Raw genomic sequence first — 23,172 nt, 5'->3', positions numbered from 1 at the left:
GGGAATGAAGAAACAGCAGCCCAGCAAAAGGTGCAAAGGGAGAAAAAGGAAGCAGCAGTGAGGCCAAAATCTGGAAGCACTGCACATCAGCGCACTTCCCCCCAAAGCCTGCAGCTGAACCCATGATACCAACATTTCTCCGTTGTCAGCAGATGGCTTTGAAACCCATGAACAAAATCTTTTTCTCATTTACCTCTAACTCTCTGAGAGTCACTCTGATAGCTCAAGCAGCAAAGTCCTAAGTTATAAAGTCTGAATCCTGCTGCTGACCCAATCTGTAGGTCAGTATGTTCCAGAAGACAGAATTTCTAACTTAATTTTGGTCTGTTATACTCATGCGCTATGCAATAACTAACTGTACATCTTTTTTTTTTTTCTGTTCCCACAGAACAGCTGTGAAGTCGTTAGCCACCGCGTGAGACAGACGTTCTAGGAATGAATCAAGGTTTTCTACCGAATGAGGCAGCTGAGACAACCAATTGATACTTCAGGGAAAGGTATTGTCTTTGCCGCAGAGCATCACATATAAAGCTGGATATGGTCAATTGTTTAAATGAAAATGTTCATAGCTGGCTATTGCTTGTCATTCATTTTTTGTGCCCAAGATGAAACAAAAATGCAAAATATCAAGCACCCACAAATTAACTGAATCAAAGTAGTTCTAAGCTATGAAGCTATGACTTTCTTTAAGATGCAAGCGGCAAAATCAAAGCCTCTGAAAAATTAAACTGGAAAATCTAGCTCTTGGAGTCTCAGGTTGGCCACCAAAACGGACAAAAGAAAAAAAAATTCTGTGGAAAACAGTTCATTGATTGCATAATTAAGGAACTATTTCCTGATGAGCATGCACAGGTTGTTGAATTAAGGCTAAGTAAACTTAATTTCAGCATTTCTTCAGTTTTTGAGTACTTACTTTTTCAGAAAAATTTTCTTTTCTAACATACTTTTATATATAAGGTCTATATATTTTCTCATGAACAGTTACCAAGTTAAACCAATAGAAATTTAATAATCTACTGACTAGTCAAAAAACTACAGCATCCCTCATTGCACAAATTTGTAATATGCACATTTATTACTTATATCTAGATACTTGTTTTGAAAACAGTAGATTACATTTTAACTACAATTGCAACTTACCAGCATAATCCTGAGCATTTACATTTCCACCAGCTTTTATTATACTACATACAAGGTCTACATCTTCATCAGCAACAGCTTTATGCAGTAAGGTCTCACCAAAAATATTCTTCCTATTGATTCTTGAAAGTGAAATGGGGAAAATAGGATTTACAGAATTCCTAATAGAGGCTTCTTGTCCTGAAAAATAATTTAAAAGGTCTGTTGAACAGAAAAATATCTTTCCTCTCTTACTTTGGCTTTAGTTTGCATTTCAGTCAGTGAACAAGCTTTCTGAAGAAAAAAAAAAATCAAGAAAAAAAATTCCGTTTAATGAAAACGAATATATCAAAAGAAATGTTACCAATTAAATAATAATCCCTTTCAATAAAATATGCATTTTACCATGAATTCCATAACAAAAATCCAACTAAAGTTCAGCACAGAAGAATAAGGCTTTTAAAAATGTTTTAAGTTTAGGCTTTTTGTTTTTTAATGATATTTTTGCAAAGTGCATTGTTTCCAACTGATTGATAAAATTGCTATTGTAGGTTACAATTCATTACAAGATTAGCATTTCAATAGCTATTCAGCTATTTAATAATTTCTCTTTTCTTAAAATCATATTTATCAGCGATTCTTTTGTACTCATTTGTTTTCAAGCCTCTGCCACATGAGCAAAGAGGATTTACACTAGGCTAGTGAATGAGATCAGCTCCCTCAGACTACCTTACCCCTTTGCTCCACCAGCAGCTCAGTTATTTGTGTAATGAGGAAAAAGTGAACAGTTGGGACAAAAACCTCATTAGCTATCCCACTGAAAATTATCCCTGCTTGGGAGTCAGAGGCCTAAATATTTWAAAAAAAATATATAACAAATATTATTTTAATTATTAGTTTATTAAGTTACAAAGCAAATTCTATCTCCCACTATGCAGCCATTATAGTTTCCAGCTTTGGTGAACTGATATCTGCTATATAGATAAGCTGTCCCATACTTTGCCAGCAGAGCACCATCGAGCATCTCCTCATACTATGGAGAAGAGCATCTGTACTACTGCCTCTTCTAGAAAAGAGGGAGGGAAGGATGGCTTGCAGGAAAGCACAATGTATGGCCTAGGCACTGTGTTGATCTGCTAGTTAAAAATCTTGGGTTTGGGGGGACAACAGGCTATATTCACTGCTCTTCTCCACAATCAGTAGTAGCAGATGTAGCTCACTGGCCCTAAAACTCTACCCAGGTGGCAGGAATAGACATTTTGTTTTAAGCATTATATTAAAAACACATAGTTCTATTAGAGCTGGAACTCACAAAGCCTCATGTCTCTACTGCTTTGTACATCATGATAGACTGTGAGCTCAGATTAAATCATTCCCAACCTTAACCGTTTGATCCTGTGTAGCTTTTTGGAAACCAGCTGGTATGGATTTACCTAGCACCTTCTCAGATGGGCACATGAAGAGTCTTTTTCTGCTGCCTGTCTAATCTTGCAAGACCTTAATCATCCATGATACTACAGTCCCTGGTCAAAGCTGGCTGAAATCAGCCAAGCAGTTCAGGAAGGACAAAACCGTATAGACATATATAGAACAAGGGGCAGTTTTATGTTACACTTAATCCAATAACTACACATTGTAACTTCAAGAGGACTTACTCTGTCACCTCTACCCTGCCTTCCCTGCGTCAGACCCAGCAATTGGGTAAAACAAGTAGCGCTTGCTGATCCAAACAAACTTTTGTGGGGCTGTTTTTTGCTGAATTATCAAGCTAAGCTGACTCACAGTCTCTTGATTACTAGATCTGATGCAAAATGGAGGTAACCTTGTTAGACTGGATTAACATGAAGCTACCTCCACAGACTCACTCCTTCTGTAAAAATCATGCTAAAAACACCAACAGCTTGTTTTTCAAGTGGAAATTACTAAGTCAATTTGAAATACAAGACTGGTTAGTCATCCAACCTTAAATCTCATAAAAATGATGCTTCCACTGGGAATAATGAAAACCCTGTAAGAGAGAAGGGTTGCTAAATGGTAGCAGAATTATTCATATTTTATAAGGTCTATAACATAGCTGTTTCAGTTCAAATACTTCCAAACTTTGTAAGTTGTTTAAACAATTGTAGGTGCACTGATAAAGCCAAACTGAATGGGCTTAAAGAAAAAAACTTCTAAGATTCTTCTCTTGAAGAAAGGTTGGCTCTGGAGTGAGCACATAAGTGAATTCTGTATTCTCCCTCACACTTCCTGGGTGAGCCAGAGAATTTCTTTGCATGCCAGTTCCTCATCTTTAAAGGATGAAAAATAGCAAACTTTTTCTCTGACAAAGCATGTTGGAAGGAAGGGTACCTCAAAGAGTGCTTAGTGGCTGTGTTAGTGAAGGCCCTCGATTTAAAACAGACAGAATAACAACAGGCATTTAAAATAGAATAATCTGCTTTGTATAGGTCAATTCTTGAGGATGGCATTGCCTTAAAAGAGACGTTGCACCAAGAATACTAGATTACAGTATCAGGAGCTACATCTTCACTCTGTATGAATACATTTTTAGTTTTGCTTTTCAGAATACACTGTAAATTTTTCATATATAATATTATGTGATAAAAATTGCATCCTGAAGAGTTTCTCATGGTTCATAATAAGTTTATGTACACAAATCAACTGTTACATTGCTAACGTGTATATTTAAACAAGTGAAAGAAATTGTGTAAATTATCAATAATTTTAATTATAACAATGAATGTTTATAGCATCTTTTTTAAATAAATACATGCCACTATTTTGGAAAGGCTATGAATTATATTTGATTCAGTACACTTGCTCAAATAAAAAAAAAAGATAAATAAATATCAGAGAACATCTTACTAATTTTCTTTTTGATTCTTTCGCTTCTCCTTGTCTGCTCAGCTTTTCTATTCCCATTCAGAGTTATCATCCCATGACATATGTTGATTTCTAGATCCTGCTTGTCTTTAGAAGTAGACTTCTGAATTTTTCTGACAAGAGATTTGGTTTAGAATCAACAAAAATATTATCTTCTCTATATACAGTAAATCAAGGTTTATAGTAGAGATAAAAATGTAAATATATTTAATTTTAAAATGAAATTTATAATAGTATACAAGTATGTTTGCTAACTTTGGTAGTACTGAAAAGAAGGTAAATCGGGGCAGAAACTGACTCTCAGATCTGTAAGTAAAATGTTAAAACCTYTACCTTTTGATCATTTAAAATCATTAACACGAGGAATGAGCAGTCTGCATCACATTTGTTATGTTAATACAAAGAGGAACTTAAGAATATTATGCATGATTTTGTCATACTCAAAATCCTTAGCTTTGTTTCTTGTTGTATTGCCATTGTGAGATATCCTCTGCTGAGTCTCTTGTAGTATTTGGTGACAACTGGAAACACCATCTCTGCACTTTCTTGAGGAGGTCTCTCTTAACTGCCTTGCTCTCCTTGATGTTGCTTTGGTAGTTTCTGCACACAAGTCAGTCTCCACTGAATGTGAACTTCCCTCCCCAGCGGGCTTTTCATGCGAGTTGGCAATCCAATAATCTGAAATTACTTCTTTCTCTCTCTGCGGATCACCCACAAGCTGTGACAAAAAAAGAAATACTACAAGTGACCAGTAAACAAACTGTTAAAAGAATTGTTGTATAAATATGAAGGGCTCAAAGTACATCATCTTATACATTATATATGTGCTCACAAACAATGGAAGAAAAGTAATCCCTCCATTCTCTGTGTTAAGTGATAATTGGAATCCTCAGATACCACAGACAGGTTTCCACAGAGAGAGGCACTCCTAAAGTACTGCCACATCATGTGGCACTGGGAGAATTAGCCAAGGGAAGTAGGATACTCAGAATCAAAACACAAATAATTAATCTAGCTTGTCTGACAGTGAACAAAAATTGTTATCTGAAAGTTGTTTAGTTGGACATGTGAAATGACTTAATAGATTCATTTTAATTCCCGATGGACATGAGTTCCTGTCCTAAAAAATTAAATGATGTTCAAGATGCCTTAAACTAGCCCATTTTATTCCAGTCTTGCACAAATCTAGAAACGTGCACAGGGTCAGGAACAGTGTTTCAACAGTTTCAGTAATTCCTAGCTGAGAAGTTATTTCTAAAAACATACCATCTTGATCCCTGAGCTATCGCCACCACAGATGAGATTTATCTCACTCAGCTGTAGCCATCTAAAAGTCAGACATCTAGATATCACTATGTATCCTGGTTCTCCCTACCATTCCTATCATCAGTGAAGAGGAACAGCCACTTTCAGAGACTGATTCATCTTGTCCTAAGGTGTGTTAAGGGGAGCCTAACTAGATGTTTATATATGTATACTAGATGCCTATCTCTAACAGTGAGAGGAATGCCATCCTAAGGATGAATTATCACAGGGTTGTTAACTTGAGTTACTCGAGTTAATTCTGTATTTTAGTCAACTGAATGTGAACATGTTGTTGAGTACCACTCAAGTTGCTGTAATGGCCTGGGTGCACATTAGCTTATTACTCACTTGAGTAGTGCTGAACGCTCTTAGGGCACACCCTCAGTGCACATGCAACATGGGCATGACTGCTCTACAAATTCTTTCACAGTGATATGGGAAAATTTGCCAGTGCTTCCTTGGCACATGGACGGAAATGGAGGATTCACTGTTTTTTTTTTAATTGACATATTCAGCAGAGAGGCTCCTGAAGGGGTGAACCGCACTGCTAGAAGTGGTCCCTCCTGGTCAAGACATGATGTACATTAACACGGCAGTTGCAGAAAACCAAACATTTCAGTGTACAAAACTATCCAACCAGTACTCTCCATGCTACTGCATTTGCTATAGAAGGGGGGTAAGAGAAAGCAAAGAAAACATTTCAAAAAGAAGAAAGTACAGCAGATGGCCTATATAGCATCATGCTTGCATCTATAGGACAATACAGGCTCTCCTCTTTTGGGTACCTGTTTCACCATTCAAAATAAGGATACTGTGAAGAAGCAAGGATGAGGAAAGACCAGGGAGAGCAATATAGTGTCAAAACACAATTACTAATAAATTAACCTGGAGTTTTTCCTCATTAAACTGCCTCCATACTTTCTGCCTTCAGTAAGATATCAAAAAGCTAAAATAAATTATTAATCAAAAAGAGATTATGGATCCACATTCCCAAAGGACCCTGACTCACAATCTCAACTGCAACATTGAGTAAATCTATATATTAAGCTCCACAATCTGTGCTACAAATTTCAGAAATTTACACTTCAGAAATCTACACTTCACTGAAACAAGCTTTACAAGTTGCTATGGTTCTGAGCGAACAAGCCTAGAGAGCTTTCAGCACCCTGAAATTAGCTACCTGTGCAGCACATTTTATTACACATTGTGATATTCAGTTAATGTAACCAATAAAAGACTGAATTGGTTGATATTCTTTGGATGCTTTATGCCATCCTGTGGATGAAAAGAGGCTGTAAAACCACTTTAACTAGCTATAGTGGTTTATTGTTGATTCGCAGCACCAGATTACACAGAGACAAAGCAGAGCAGAGGATCTGATTCCAGATTTACAAGGGATGTCTATTGCACTCCATAGCACAAACATGGAGGTCTTTCTCTTTTCTTCACGATAACCTGAACAGGAAGAGATTATAATGTTGCTTTCATGTTCCCCTCTAGATTTTTGCATTCATCTCGTTGAATTCAAATGACCTGTTGCAGATCATTTTGCAGGACAAGACATATGTTGTGAACAGCACAGGATAAGAGACAAAATAGAAAGAAGGATCACAGCTTGTATCCATACATACTAGCATCTTGAGGGGAGGACATAAACATAAAACCTTGTCTCAGTTTCTTCAGTAAGCCTCTCATAGGCAGAACTAAACAACATAGACACTCAAAACTCCTAAACATACATGTAAAAAAATCCCCATAAGTCATCTTGCTGGTCTATAGGGAAGACATAGCTATAATTTCTTTTTGTAATACTTGCAAAGTGTTTGTACGCTACAAGTGACAGGAGCTAGAGATGCAGAAAACACAGCATACTACAGTACGGAAAAGTAAACAAAACAGGATAGGGTAAGAAACAGGTTGAAATTGGCTGGTTTATGCCAGTGTGCTATAACAGCATATCAGAATAGTGTTTTGGTACTTTCTTTGGAGAAGGTGTGAGACAAAGAAGATATATGGAGGGAACAGGAGATTTTAAAATTTCCCTGCTAATTCTAGCCATGGCAGTCACTGATTTAAAAGAAAGAAAGAAAGAAACAAACAAACAAAAAAACCCTTAACTTTACTAGGATTTCCTATCCCAGCAAGCTCAGCCATTTTTATACGAATATATCAAAACAGAAAAACATTACTGGACTTTTAAAACAAAATCAACTAAAAGATATTAAACATGTAAATTACTGATGCCAGCTTGTTCTCTACTAAGATTTATATCTCCAAATAGTTTGACTATTCTATAAAATATTCTAAGATATACATAACTTTTTCAAGTAATAATTAACCCGCATATGTACTTGCTCATTTGCTGTCCTCGGCAAGGTAGATCCTGTTATGGCTTTTATTTCTTCCACCTGAACTGTAGGAAGCCGAGGCTCAAATGTATCTGTTAGTTGCGTACAGTCATCATCTAGCTGAGGAATACTGGGTTCTGAATTTAACTGCTCTTCCTCAGTGCTAAGCTGCCTCTTGTTTGGCACTTCAGGAGTGACAGGCTGTACGACAGATCCTGACAAGGAGTTCAGAGCTGTCACAAGCTCAGCTGGCAGGGCATCGCTCTTCTCATCTGCTAATGCATCAATGGATAAGGCATGACCCTGACACTCTAACATGTCATGCAATGGGTTTATTGTTTTAGGACTCTCTGAATCACTGAGAGGTTTCAACAAATCACTAATTTCAAATTCACCCGTCACTATTCTCTGTTCAGAGAATGCTTCCATGAAAATCTTCCCTAAGGATGTCAATGAGAGATCTGTATCATTATTAAGGGAACGTTCTTTTACTGTGTTATCTGTGTCAATAATGGTCATGCTCGTTCTCTGGCAATCTTTCAAAACATGTGGAAATATATCTTGTGGCGTCTGTTCTTTTGGAACCATTATTAGCTCCTCCAGAAATGCATCTAGACACAGACTTGTTTCTGGAGAAAGACCTTCATCACTTAATTTCTGTGAAATCTAAACATAAAAAACATTTACAAAAAAGGAATGGAACAACTCTTTCCAAAAAGCACATAATCAACATTCACTTTACAAATCATATATATACATATATATATAAAAATAAATAAAATTTACAATTTTTGAATAAAGTAAACTGCAATAACCTTAGGCTTTTTCTAAGAATTCACAAAATTTCTTAATAAGGGTTAGACTGGGGCATCAGTTTCAAAAGCAGAGCACTTCAGCTGTTTACCTCCCTTGCAGTGAAAAAAATCAAGAACAAGACAGACAAAATGTGATACAAAGTCAAAGATATTATGCTATTGCCAATGACCTTAAGTGTTAAAAGGCGTTAAAAATTTATGTCGTCCAGAAACAATGGAAATGGACATACTCACAACACAATATAAAAAGCAGTTAGTAAAACACAGTATGCTCTTTCAGTTTTGTTTATGTGTTGGTGTGGATTCCAAAGTATGAAGCACTTGTGCCTCATAAACTTCAGTTCAAAACCTTTGGAGTATCTTTGGGGGCTGCATGTCTGAGTTTCCACACTGAGAACAGAAGCACAAAACCATAACTGTTCTTGGAAAAGTAATACTTCTGCTGTTTTTCTAATCACTTCAATCTGCTTTCCAAGAGATGCACCCACTTTTATACCATTTAATACCTTTTTCTTCTTTTTTTTTAATCCTTGTTTCATATGCTTCTGCAGGAGAAAATCAGATGCCTCAGCAAGCCCAAAAACCTTTTTCTATGTAATGCGTGTGTACATAACAGCAGTGTTGCTTAAGAGAATCTTAAAGAGATTTTCTTTCAATACATTTTTAGACTTTTGCTGCCAGCAAGTGGCAATATTGTGCAGTGCAAGAATTCTTTAACACAGCAGGTAACAAATTTTGATAAAGCTCACACACAACAAAACAAAAAGGGCAGAAACCTGATGTTGTTGACTCACATTCAGTTTGTAAGCCATTACAAATCCCTGACCCTTTGTTGAAAAATATTCCCTAGTTAGCTGTCTCCCATCTTGTACTTGTGCAGCTAATTGTTCCTTTTCCAGTACTGAGTACTTTTTACTTTGCTATATTGAATTACAGTTTATTTTTAGATCACTTTTCCAATTTGTACAGACTTTAAAGGACTGAGAAAAAAAACCACCATCATAAGCTTTCTGTACTTGAAGAACTGTGGTGTAAATGACATGTATATGTCTATTACAAATTATAAACTTATTACAAAAAAGGCTTGGTGCACCTATTGAAAAGCAGGTGAAACAAACATTTATGTTAATTCAGAAGGATCAGGCAGGCACAAATGGCTAATTCTGCAAGATTCGAAGCACCCAAATGCCAACTGAAATCCAACTCCCCTTACTTCAAAACCCCTACTCAGCTGTCACTGATCGATGAAGGCACTCAGAGCCCCAATGCTTAAGGTGCCTGTGCCTCTAGTTGTCTGTTGAATAGGAAAGGAGAGCTGCTGAAGGAGGAGCAGGGCTGAGCAGCTGCAAACTGAACTGAAGCATCAGCAGGATTCTGAAACAGTTTTTCACTTATGGGCCTCCAACTGGTACATGTGGTCTGAATACACATATTGGATCAAGCCTCACTCAGAAGAGGAGCAGGATTCCCCCTCAATCAATAGCTCCGTGCTAAAATACCTGCATTATGGGAAACGCAGATTCAGGTCCATCCTCCAGCAGCAGGGCTATGCTTCAGACAACTCATTTCAAGAGGGTATTCCTAGCTAAGAATACCAGAGAGAAAAGATATCTCTTTCACATTAGATATCCAATTCTCTTCAGGGTTTGAACGACATCCATCTCCTGTTAACTATTTTAGGCAGCCCTCTGGTCAGCAACATAGCATCTGTAAATCTCATGTGTGAGCATGCTCACACTACTTTGAAAGCCTTGGTTCAAATCCCACTATCCTCACATTTCAACTACTCCCAGTACAAACCCAAACCAAGGTGCTTCTTAACAGGCACAGGCAAAACAAACCCTGCTGGCCCTCTAACATCAGCCCAGCATCTCTTGTCTCCCCATGGTTGCCAGGAAGCATACACTGGGTATCAGCTGAGCATGGCTGCAATCAACTGCAGCCTCAGCTGATGAAGAAACTCTCACAGGAGAAAAAGGAAGGACTGTGCAGTCAAGCACAGATCTCACCTAAAAGACCCTTAACTGACTGTGGATATAAAAGGTGTTGGTTAATAAGCTCACTAGGCCAAATGCCTAGGCCTCAAAGCACTAGGATTTCTATACATATATTATGTCAATAAACTTCTGTATTTTCAGGAGCAGAGCTACAAAACTGACATATCCAATGACTCACTGCTGACTGTTAAGGGGTCTGTCCTGTCCTTCCTTCAAGTCAGTACATGGAAGCCTGCAATGGCTATTGCAGCACCTGCATCTTGGCAGTGCCAGGATCAGCCAATATGCAAAAACCATAATTCATCATAGCAATTAATTCCAACTTTCCTTCTCCAGGTTCCTAAAATATCCTCTCTGAGGATCTTCTCAAGGCAGTTGATTTGCAGTTAATCACAACTAATCTTTGTTTTCAGGACATTTAGATTTTGTTCCACTTAACCAATTCTGCACAATGGGAATGTTTTATTTTATAAATTTGGCATTGTAGTTATATATTTTTCAAAAAAAAAGGAACAGATTGGAGGATTTGGGATTTTGTGTGTCTGTGTGTTTATTTTAAAATAAGGGATACTGGATCATGTAATGCTATCTGCTACAAGATAACATAAAATTTGTTATACTGCTCTCAATATTTTCTTTGGTGAATTTTAGCAGGTTCTGTTTTTTCCCCAACATTAACCTTATTACCTTACTCAGGCTCCTTGAAAAGAAAAAAATAAAATTGATTTATATGGAATTCTAACTTATTTTATAGGTACAAACCTATGGCAGTAAGCAAACATTCACAATGCTATAGACTCTCCTTTATGTAGACTATTTCAGCAGATAATTACTCTGTACATGCTGAGAAATCTGTTCCACACTGGAATGTCAGAGTGGAAACACTGGAACTGGTACCCTGCTGTAAGCTAATGGGAGCTTTCCTAAGAAGCTGCAGACGGCAGCGACAATTACACATACTCAGTAAGACTATCTCCTTTCTCCAGACCCCTGCAGCTGATCTCACCAATGCTGCAGAAATTCTCACAACTGTATATGACATTGCAATGGGAGGTGGTAATGGCAGTCCCTTTTTGCTGCAGAAACAACAACCGAGCAAATTCCAATGACAGCTTCTTTGTCCAGCAACAATAGACCTGAAATTAGTGAACTGGGCAGGGATGAAGTGAGACCAAAATCAAAAACCACAAAGATGGCATTGTGGCTCACAGCATCAGTGGGATGAGACAACAACGCAGAGGTAGCAGAGCAGCTGTAAGTAGCATCATGGCTGCAAACAACAGCGTACAGACAGATGATATTAAGGCAAAGGCCAAGAACCCTTCATGAAATGCTGCTCTGCTGCCTGGAGATAGATCTGTTCAAGTCCCTCTCTGGTGCTTGGACTTCACTAACTTCAACCCATGAGTGTTGGAAGGGAATAGGGGAAAGGGGAAGCGGAGCATCAAAGGAACATTTGGTGCTTGGATGTTTATGTCAGCGGTTGCAGAAACTTCAGCTCCTGCTCAAGATATTTCTGGGTTGGATGTTTTACTTATTGATACATTGTTGATTTTTTTGTTACTACCTTTTCTGAAAGCTGTGGGGGATTCCCTCTCTCCAAGGTTTTCTTTGTTTTATGTACAAAGGCAATGTGTGCAAGCAGATAATTACTAAAACAATTCTTTGTGAGTTATATTAATAATATTCAGGTTGTATTAAGCTTATGTAAATTAGTCTTGCTATAGTTGCATCCTTCCATTTGCCTTTAACTATGCATCTCCACATCCTTTCTTGCACTGTACTGGCAGTTACCTAATCATCTGGTAAACTGGCTTGAAAAAATAATCTGGCAGAAAACTAACCTACTAAAAAAGGTGAACAGTGTCTGATGATCAGTTCCCCCAAACCTGCTTCACACTTGGCCTCAAACAAACCCAAAGGAAGCAGCAGAAACACATGGCAAGGAAAATGGGCCATACCACGCAACAGCCAATTAGATAGGCTTACACTGTGGTGGAATCATCCTGGATTCAAAATCACTGAGAAAGAAGCTGACATATTGGTGGGAAAGGCAGCTCTGAAGCTATTCCATCGCTTTTATGTGGTCAGCAGTATAACCCATCACTCGTGAGCAGCTTTAGGATTAGCAAAGAGAAGAAACAGAGACTGGTACTACCTATTTTTGGCCACAAGTGAGTCATCATATACAAACAGAAGGCAGTTACAGATACTCCGTTCCTCCTCAAAATCCTTCCTAATGTCTCTCCCATAATTTTCATTGGTGGGAAACATGCTGCCATCTGCAGCTTCTTAGGAAGGTTCCCATTAGCTTAAGACATAGCCCTTATGGATTCTGTCTCCAATGCTAATTCAATCAAATGATATTTTACATGCATTCAGTTGTAAAAATACACTAACCTTTTCCTCTGAATCTTTCAGAAATCCAACCACCTTGATATCTAAATCTAGGACAGTAAACAAATATTTCAGTTGTAGTATCACTGAATTTCACATTTGAAAGTTCTCATCTTTTCTAATAAAATGGTCCCTTCTTCCTGATTAATGCTGAAGTTTCAAACATTCTTAAAAACAACTGCATTCAAGTTCCCTGACAGGAACTGATAACGAGTTTTCTATGTAGGTTCTATTAATCACCAGATTATATTCCAGAGTTACTTTGTCACATTTCTTCTTAGCTGTGGTTTAGAGACTTGTGTTTCCAAAGACTATCATGCAATTGGAACTACCACCCATTTCAGAGGGTGAAGCCTGTTCCCTGCTCTTTGTAATTACAATGCAATTAGACAATACAGCTGAACCAATCTAATAAATTACAGAATGGGCTCAGATGGGCTGGTCCCACACCCCCTGCTCCCATCACCCTGTTTCGATTGATATTTATCGGACTTCCTGGGAAACTGATTTGGTGCAGTAAGCTGGAAGAAAACTAACCAGAAAGAAAAGTGAATTATCTACTGGGACAGCAGAAATTTGTTCAAACAGGGAGCAAGCAAAACAGATGAGGCAGCACTGCACTGCTGGGAGCAGAGATGAATGGAAGCACAACTGAAGTAGCAGCAGGTCATTACATCACAGCCAGATTTGGGAAAGGACTGGTAGAAGTTTATCTTAAAAATGTCTTTGATGCTTGGGAACATCAGCAAGAAGCATGTGGGGACCCTCAACAACTGCTACTCACATTCATGCTTATCCTACACATCCATAAGGCACTTGGGCACCACATGGCCTGTAACTTTTACCAGAAAATTCTACAGCAATGAAACAATTTTAAAGTTGGCACCACTACCTTGAGAAAGCAGTTATTACTTCAGACAATTCTAACAGAATACTTGCAAAAACATAACTTGTATCCCAAGGCAACTATGAAAACTAAACAACTGTTGTAAAGGCCACATATAGCCAGATTCCAAATAAACCTATGTGGATACTCATCTTCAGCTTCTCATATGATTCTGCCACAGTTAGAGCAACTTTCAGTTTTGTATAAAATAAAACATACCTACAGAATTATTTTGCTGACCCTCTACTGCAGCATCCAGTGAAAAAACAGACTCAGAAATATTTTCAGAAAATGAGGGACAGTTTATCCAACTCCTAGGATTAAATAATATAATAAAAAGATTCAGAATGAACTGTAATCTGGTCAGCTTGTCTTAAGAAAATTTTTACAGTAGTTAAGATTTATGAAGCTTTGTACTTACGATTATTTGCAGGAGCAATTGCATTCATTTTAGACATACACTTCTCCAATTCAGAAGGATATGCAGTAACTAAGACTTCCAGATTTCCTAAGTTGAGCTAGACATGCCTTTTTTTTTTTAATTACTTATTTCTGTACTTCTATTTTGAATTCACTTTCTACTGAAACCCTTCCATAGTTTTAGATGAAAAGGTCTAATAAATCTCTTGAATCTCTACAAATTCTTGCCTTACAATTTTTCCTTGAGTAATCTACTGTCATTTCTGTTGCTTATAACCTTACACCATTAAAGGTGATACCATCAACTAGAACAAATACAGAAACAGTTTGACCCATACTAGACACAGAACTACCTCTGGCATAAACATACATCCTTTTCTAAGCAAGCAAGAAAACCTCTTCACAGTAGAGCACTGGAAATAAAATAGCATTCAAACAGGGCTATAAGGGAATTGTTTAATTACAGAATGGCTGAATGGAATGTGTGTGTGATGTATAATACTCACTGCAGTAGAGACCGAGATTGGTCAGATGCATTCGTCTCCAGAGGTATCTGATTTGAAAAAAGATTTTAACAGCTTAGTAAAACAAAGTATTGCCCAAATTATTTTCTCAGCATTATTATGTGCTTTTCTTCTTCTTTCTGTTAGTGTTTTGGGAAACTGAATTTTTAGATGAGATCTTTACATACCTTACTAACATGATACAAAAGCCATTCCAATTAAGTCCTTTTTTTATTTGCGGTATTTCCAAAAATGTTAGAAAATAAATCAAGATTATAAAAGACCAAACTTATCCAATAGGAAAACACACCTACATAATTAAGATATGATTGCTTTAGGCTTCAGCTGTTTTATACATCAAAAGACCAAAATACAAGTTAGTTTTATTTCAACTCCCAATTTGATTTTTTTGTAACAATTCCCTCTTCCAGTCAAACATTATAGGGTGTTGTTCCAGAGATTGTTTAATACACACCCTTGAGGAAAGAGAGAGACCCCCCCCTCCTCAAATGTGGAAAAAGAAGCCTTTATGCAAAGTCTAAGGCAACCTAGGAATGATTGAGATGGGCAAGTGAACTGCAGAATGGTTCTCTCCAGATGAGCTGAAGATTGAGGATTACAAGTAGACCATCAGCATACTGGCTGAGATTTCAAACAAGTTATTGACATACAGTGGGAAATGTGCAGGACTTTGAAAACACAGGCAAAGAATATCTTGGTGTGGGCATGAAATGATGACTTATTTGCCTGCGTGTTATTGAGTAGCTAGTACACAATAACAACAACCATTTTAATAACGATCTGAAGAACAACAGGTAGAAATTGCCCAGCAGGAATGATTGCTAAAAGGTTCCATGGAACAGAACAGATTATTTAGAAACAGCTTATGCAACAATTATTGACTAATTTAATTCCAAAATACAGCAATGGAATGGTCGGCAAGAAGTCATTGACTTTGCGAAGTACACCCTTTGTACAAATCAGCATGGATATTTACACAGAACCTTATCCAGAGACCAGCTGAGGTCAGGAGGATAGCAGTGGAACTAATAAATCTTTGCCTGGGTAATGTTGCTCAGAGAGACCTTTAAAGCTCAGTGGGCCATGTTTACATCTCAGGAGAAGAAGGAATACTATGTACTCTGTTAAAAAATTAGGCTCTAAGGAAAATCAGTGTATCACTCATACCAACAGACTGGTTAGGAGGTTTTCTCAAGTTATAAAGGTTATAAAAACAGCATTTGTGGCCACCGACAGTAAGTACTGGGAACAGGCTTTTGCCCTGCCCTCTTGCTCCCTCTAATAAAATTCCTGCAAACCTCAACTGATTTTTCCCATTTAAGCATTTTTACAGCCAACTACCTGAGGGGATTCTGGATGTGTTCAAAAAAAAAAAAAAAAAAAAAAAAAAGACCAAAGCTTTAAAGTTGTAAGTGCCACTCAACACCTTAGGAGCACTTCACCAAACTGGGCAAGAAAAAAAAGCCTGAAAAAGGCAAAGGCACAGTTTTACAATCATGAGGCGTGCTTGAACAAACCATGGAATATGATATTAATGGAGACAACTTGACTGGTCAGTTAGAAAGGACCTGGAGGCTATAAAATCTGTCACTTGTATATATATCAGATCTACTGCATCTCTGGTGGAAGAAAAGCCTTACCAACATTCTTGTATGTGGTAGAATCAAAGTTAGGCCTCCATGTCCCAATCCCCCACAACCCACCTCAAGCCCAAATCAGGCCAAGACTCCTCAGAACAACTAGAACAGATTTCATGTTTTCTGAAAAAAATCACAGCCATTCTGGGCTGCATGATCCTCGTATCACATTACATCAAGACATCATATTCATATAAGATTGTTTCTGAGGGTGCAGCATGAGGACAAACCTCTAGGTAATCACATTCCATGTCAGCTCTCAGAGTGGTTGAAGAGCCACACTGCTGCAATCTAATCATGCCGGTATCTACAAAAACAGGCCAATACATTTCTTCACAGCCTTCAGTAAGATTTTAATTTGATGCTGACCTCACACTGTGGACAACCAAGCTGTCAATGGCATAATTTATAGCTCTGTCAAAAAGTAGAGTTACCCAAACTATTTGGTGAAAAGTATGAGGGGACTCTTTGCTTTTGTGACTTTCTTTCCGGGGAAAGGAGTATTATCCTTCTTAGACTTGGGAGAAGAATTCCTTTGAGCTTACAGTGATGCAGACTTAATTGGATTATGGACTGGCTACACTGGTGACAGCCATGAAGCCAAAGACTTAGGTCTGTCAGCAGATGGTCAGATCAACTGCCAGAGGAGAAAGGGAGAGCAAATGGACACTCTCCTCCTTCCCTCTGCCATTAGCAAGCTGTGATCAGTCAAGACAACCCTGGGACCTGCAAACAGTGAAACAAACTTCTGTAGAAAACTTTTCAAATAAAGGTATCCCCTTGAACTTTTTCACCATTTTTTATGCTGCCAGTTGAACTAAATTTATCTGTAATTTTACAGCCTTCTATAAAATTATTCATTCCAATAGGAGAGTGTCTTTTTTAATGTAACTGTTGTCATTTAGGAAGTGATTTAAGAATAATTCTTTAAAAAGCTCCTCCTGTACTGGAAAAAAGGATGTATACTTATTGATCCAAACTGGTGGATATACAGTATTGTAGGTAGATTAGACACAGATTTTAAAAGAAATTGAGTTAAAGAGTAGGAACCTGTTTGTTTCTGATTGTTACATGAGGATGACACATGCAGGTGGAAAGCTGACTGCTCAGTGGAACAGAAAGTAATCTTATGGGTTGGCTACAAACTGTGGCAAATATATTAAAGGGTGCAGATTATAGAATTTAGAATTATCATAGAGTAGAATAATTACCCCATCATCATGCAAAGAGGCATTTTATTTTGCATTTCAGATTACTATCTGTTTCTTTTTCAAGTAAACAATTCTCCAAAGATCAAATCACATCTAATTTGAGAATGAGTAACCAAGGGTGTATTCTGGAATCATTAATCCAGATGGTTATCTTTTACCTCCTGAAGGAAACATACTACATAAAAATTACACATTACAAAAAAGTTTGCACTCCAAGACTTCTTCATCTTTGTCATAGACTCGTTCTAAAAATTCGAAAGCTCATACCCTCATGAAATACCAGGGAAGAGACTTCAGTACATTCCTGGAGAGAATGTGCTACACATCTGGCAACTGTCCTCCCATAAAATCCATTTCAGTGGTAAGTCACCAGGCTATTTTGTGCATAAAGAATAGGAGACCCAGTGATTTTATTAAATATTAGTAGCTATGTATGTGTAGCAGAAGACTTATTACTTTTATACATACTGGATTTATCTGTTTTTCTTCCTTCAAAGTGTATGGATAATCATGAACTTTATGGATAAAACAGATCTCTGGAGAGGGGGCTCCTAGGAGAGGAAAAAAAAACAACAGAAAAACACAGTAATTAAAGGCAGTTTTGCTGTCTTATGGTTCCATAAATTTCTACATATCTCAGTAATCAAGGTATATGTATCTCAAAGCTCTGATATTCAACAAAATTAAGTGGTTAGTCAGTCTACCTAGATTTTGAAACTATAATACAGGAGATGTCAGAAATAAATAACACCAGCTAGGGGAAACATTTCTTTCACCTAGCATTCTGAAACTCTTTCTGAGTTCATATAAGAAATCAAGTCTTTTTTTTTTCTTTTAAATTAAGAACAGGAATTCTAGTAAGCTGCCTGACCCATTTAACTAAAATATTTGTATTCCTTTATAGAATTTTTTTTAATAACTCTACAGAGGAGGAACTTCTCTGGAAAAAAAAGAGAGAAACCCTTACATTTGGACCCTCAGGTTTCAAAGCTTCATCATTGTTATTGACATTAACAAAATACTCAACAAATTAACCTTAAGAGTAAGCAATTCTCATCATCAAATTGCTACCATACAAGTATGCATGAATATATGAATAATGAAATGCTAACTATCACAGACTAAATATAAAATACCACAGACGGCGTGCTAAAAATACTGTAAATAAACTATTATATTTACAGAGACAAAACAAAAAACATCAGACAAATCCTCACTCTCACAAACAGAACAATGAGTCAAATAAACATGCTTTAAATCTCATAGGCTGAATCTTGCCAAGTTTTAATTCCAGTGGATGACCATAGGTAAGTTCAAAGGGGATGGTTCTCTCCTTAGACAAGACTACTGAAAGACCATGGAAAGTTCAGCATCAGGAAAAGACAGCAACAGTGAAGATTTTCACACATTTCAGTGGGCTGTGGGTAAGATTTACACTACCTCAGAGTAGGTTGATATAAAATGGTAGTTTTGAATCCCCTCAGGTCTTTAAATTGGTAACACAAACAAACAAACCGTCTTGAAGCGCACTAAGAACATCCTGTGTCACTTACAGAGTAGGAAGTCAATGTTTGTATTGCCAGAACAAAATATACAGATATACAAATAAAATGCACTATACAAAGAAGTCAAGGAGGTACCAGTAAAAATATTACGCAACTACTGCACGTTTGTTTATGCAACCTACTTTTAAGGGAATTATTAGGGAAGATTTTATGGCTTTAATGAATGAACATGCATTTACACTTAAAATAATACACTTAAGTATACATATCTAAATGTTGCACATTACATTTAAAGAGAACAGATATATTTAACAATATTAAAGTTATTTCAATACTGTATGCTACTCTAGTTACATACGTCTACAATGTGTATATACATTTCATTTATTCTGTTCAAATACACACATGCATATCCAAATAAAAAGGATATCTCTATATATCTTTTATATGCTTCCTAAGCCTGGCATTCTCAGTTATAATGTGCAAGAAGAATAGAGCAATTAAGAGAAAACATATTTTTCAAATATTAAAAATGTGCTGAAAATTTTTCTAGAATACTAGCTAAAAAATAAAGACTTCATAAGACATTACATACAGTTCATGAAGGTGAAAATTATTTTGTTTGAATACTTCATGCGTTTAAATTTAAATATTATGGACTCAAGCAGCATTCAGAGAAAAGTGCATAGGAAAAACAACACAGACTTAAAAAGGAAACTCTCTTACCTTCATCAATTCTTACTTCAGTTGTTAAAGACACGTCCTTATCAACAAAAGATAACCTTCACACAAAAAAAAAAAATAAATCCCTCAAACAGCTGTATCATCCTCTTTTCAATCCTGCAAACCCAAAGAACAGTTTAGGCCAGCGGAGGCCAAACTAACCTCCTTGGCTGGGACACCTGCTAACCTCATGCTAAATGAGTACATCTCTAATAAAAACGCCAATTTTAAAGCATCCCCAAACTGTGAAAATACACCTGATTTTGTAAATCAGTGAGAAAACCTCAAGTAGGGAAGTACATCGTTGCTTTACATATACTCAGTCTATACTGAGGCACAAATATAGCGCAAATAAAAAGTGAAACTGCTGGGCAGATTCAATTCTGCAAGAATGCAGAAGAAAATATCAGGAGCACCCTGAAATGAAAACTGCAGAGAAATAACTGCATTAGCAGTAATCTTGTCTGCTGATATTTTCTTTATTTGTATTTTCTCTGGGCAGGATTCTGATATGCTTAGCTTCCATTGACCAAAATGTTATTCTGTAGGGTCCAGCAGTATAAATGCACAGGCCCACAGGATGTATGCACAACCAATGGGTCCATTTTCAGAGCTGGCAACTGTTAATTCCAGGAGCATACAAAAACGCCCTAACAAAAAAAAAAGAAAAAGACAAAATAAACTAGAATACGTATTTGTGAAATAGTCTATTAATTATCTAAACCGGCTCTGCAGGGTCTCAGGGGCAGAAGGAGGCGATGCTCCTGGCTTTCTCGAGGTGATGCGGGGACCCCGCACGCCGCCGGCGGGCGCCGCCTCAGAGCAGCGCGGGAAGCGCGGCGCCCCTCAGCGCCGCTTCTCCCGACGCCACACCTGCTCTTACACACAGGCACGGCGCGTAGCCCCCATCACCTCCTGCCGTGGAGCTCCTCTCCCTCCACATCGCTCTCTATCACTGAGCCCTCCACGACGGTCTCGTCGCTATCGCTGTCCCAACCGCCATCCCGCTCCCCCATGGCGCCGCCGCCGCGCTCCCCTCAGGGCGCCGCCGCCGCCCGGCCCCGCCCCCGCCCCCAACGGCCCCCCTAGGCGCGCGGGCTCCTCCCTGGCGGCCATGTTGCGGGCGCCGCTCCTCGCCCGTCGGGTGTCCGCGGGCTCCCGGTCGCCGGAGGGGGGAGGCAGCGGGTCTGCGTGAAGCGCTGCCTCTCAAACACGCGCAAGGGTAGCGTGGCGGCTAAGAGGAAACCAAAGGCAGCTCTGCCCTTGGAGCCGTTGGGAAGGATTGTGTTCGCCGTGGATGATGGTTACCGCTGCATGGCTGCCTCTGCGGCATGGTGGGCCTGCGCCACGCACACGCCTGCAGCAGGGCTTTGCGCTTCTCGCCTGCCTCGCCTTGCCCGCTCTCCTGCACAGCCACTGAGCCTCTCGTCCAGCCAGCACTGCGCCTAATCCGTGCACTGCCGAGGCCACATTGAAGGCGCTAACTTCATCTGCTGTCCCAAGCACAGTACCTGCTTCATGTGTCTGAGATAAGGAACGTGTTAGATACACCAAATGATTAGTTGCGAATATTTTTACAGTATTTGCAATAGTAGTCTTGGATCTAACACTGCAGTGGGTCTGTTGATAACACAGTGCTGTTTTCACTCAAGACAGACCTGTTCTGCTTCAGCTTTGCCTTCCACCTCTCTCCAGCTGCTGTGACAGTGCTGCTCCCATGGCTTCTTGCAGTGTGCAGAGGCGGGAGAGGCTGTGGGCAGTATACAGAGAGAAGTACTAATACAAAAATTGTTTATGACTGAAAGCTTTGTCATATGTTGGCACAACRAACTCCAAATCATAGTAATGACTCCTGTTCCCAGGAAACTTGATGATAAAATTACCATTTTTATCACTTGCCAAATTAGGCTCATCACAGAATATTCAGAAAAAAATGACTACTCGGCAAAAAGGATGGAAAACATAGCAAGATATTAAAGGTCACATTAAATTATGTACCAATTATATATATTTGTTGCAACTGTGAGCAAATTGATATTTTCCTTTGACTTGGTCATATCCAAATGCAATTACAGTAATTGCTGTGCATATCATCAAATTACTTCAGAAAACTTACTGGGAATATTTTACTCTTTTCAGGTAATAAAGAGGAGATACTTGAGAAGACAGGAGTGTTGAGAAAGAAGCTAGCAGAAAAAAACAGTAGTAAGTCATCAGGATTTAGACATGTCACTTTGAAGATGCAAGAATGAAGAGTATCTTTACACATTAAATGACTGAGCTGGCACAAAAAAATTTCTCAGTGATAACATCTACTTTGCTGGAGTTCTCTGGGAACTTATTTCAATCAGCTCATCCTTTCTTGAGAATTACATTTACATTCCACAACATTGTGCCATGTGAAGGTGCTTGAAATATTTCTAAATAAAATGGCACCTGTAAGAAGCAGTTTTGGAAAAGCTGGAGTGTAAATTATCTTCACTGACATCCTGGCAGATTATATTTTGTTTGTATTTAAACTTGTTTGCCTAGAACTTGCTCAAACCTGGTGACACAAGCTGGCTACACAAAATAGGAGCAATTAATTGCAATGAAGAACAGTATGTTGCATCTGATACATAGTAGGCAACACTTGCCCAAAGAGACCAAGGATCCCCCTATGCTTCACACACCAAAAATATTTGTGTGCATAGCTAACTCAAAGAAAGCATTTCCTATTTGACCAAAAGCCACAAATCCAAGTATATTGTAGTTCTTCTGAACGTCAAGAGATCCCACTGCTTTCTACAAGCTGCTAATCATAATGGCATTTTTAACGAGTCGGTGAAGTGCACCCACCTGGTAACTACAAGTGCACAGGGTGGGTTACATCACCGTGTGCAAATGATGCGCTGGAACAATAAAAGCTTAAAAATGGTGCCGTGTCCTCCCTCCCTCCAGTTTGCCCAGAAGTACACGGGCACCAACCCGCCAACACGAGGCGAGGCAGAGCCGGGCCGGTGCTGCCCTGCGCAGCAAGCGGGGGCTCTTGGTGCGCGGGGGAGCCCCGGGTCCCCGGCCCGGCCCGGCCCGGCCCGGCCCGGCGGGGGAGGGAGGGAGGGAGGGAGGGAGGCCGGGCCGGGCCCGCGGAGGGGCGACAGGAGCTGCGTGCCCGCTCGCACCGCAACGCACCTAGGGCGCGGCTGAGCTCTTCGGTCATCAGCATATGCAAATAAGCCGCATCCTGCTGCCCAATCAGAAAACACGGCAAGGGGAGCGCGGCGACCCATTGGCCCGCAGCCCATGGCGAGATGGCGTGTTCCCCCCTCCTGATCGAGCCTCGAGCTGTGCGGCGTTCGCCGGGCGGTTGCCCCGGCGACGCAGCGAGTGACGCGTCATGAGCAGGGCGTGCTGGGTCCTCGC

General features: G+C 39.0%; 1 protein-coding gene across 1 annotated transcript in view; it reads right to left on the bottom strand.

Annotated features, from left to right (window-relative positions):
• The window catches only part of LOC112961815 (receptor-interacting serine/threonine-protein kinase 4-like), a 30,711-nt gene extending 8,109 nt beyond the window's left edge, over positions 1–22,602 (bottom strand). Inside the window, exons 1-9 of the mRNA XM_026057393.1 lie at positions 21,887–22,602; positions 21,429–21,520; positions 19,774–19,829; positions 18,011–18,093; positions 14,677–14,723; positions 13,974–14,064; positions 4,443–4,720; positions 3,985–4,115; positions 1,141–1,320 (exon numbers count right to left, since the gene is read on the bottom strand). Coding sequence (XP_025913178.1) covers positions 1,141–1,320; positions 3,985–4,115; positions 4,443–4,720; positions 13,974–14,064; positions 14,677–14,723; positions 18,011–18,093; positions 19,774–19,829; positions 21,429–21,520; positions 21,887–22,039 — 1,111 coding nt within the window. The 5' untranslated portion in view covers positions 22,040–22,602. The remainder of the gene's footprint in view (positions 1–1,140; positions 1,321–3,984; positions 4,116–4,442; positions 4,721–13,973; positions 14,065–14,676; positions 14,724–18,010; positions 18,094–19,773; positions 19,830–21,428; positions 21,521–21,886) is intronic.
• Between the last annotated feature and the right edge of the window lie 570 nt (positions 22,603–23,172).

Source organism: Apteryx rowi, unplaced genomic scaffold (assembly GCF_003343035.1).
Source record: "Apteryx rowi isolate R43461 unplaced genomic scaffold, aptRow1 scaffold_139, whole genome shotgun sequence".
NCBI classification, from domain to species: Eukaryota; Metazoa; Chordata; class Aves; order Apterygiformes; family Apterygidae; genus Apteryx; species Apteryx rowi.
The sequence above is the reverse complement of the archived record's forward strand: the minus strand, read 5'-3'. Positions and strand labels throughout refer to the sequence as shown.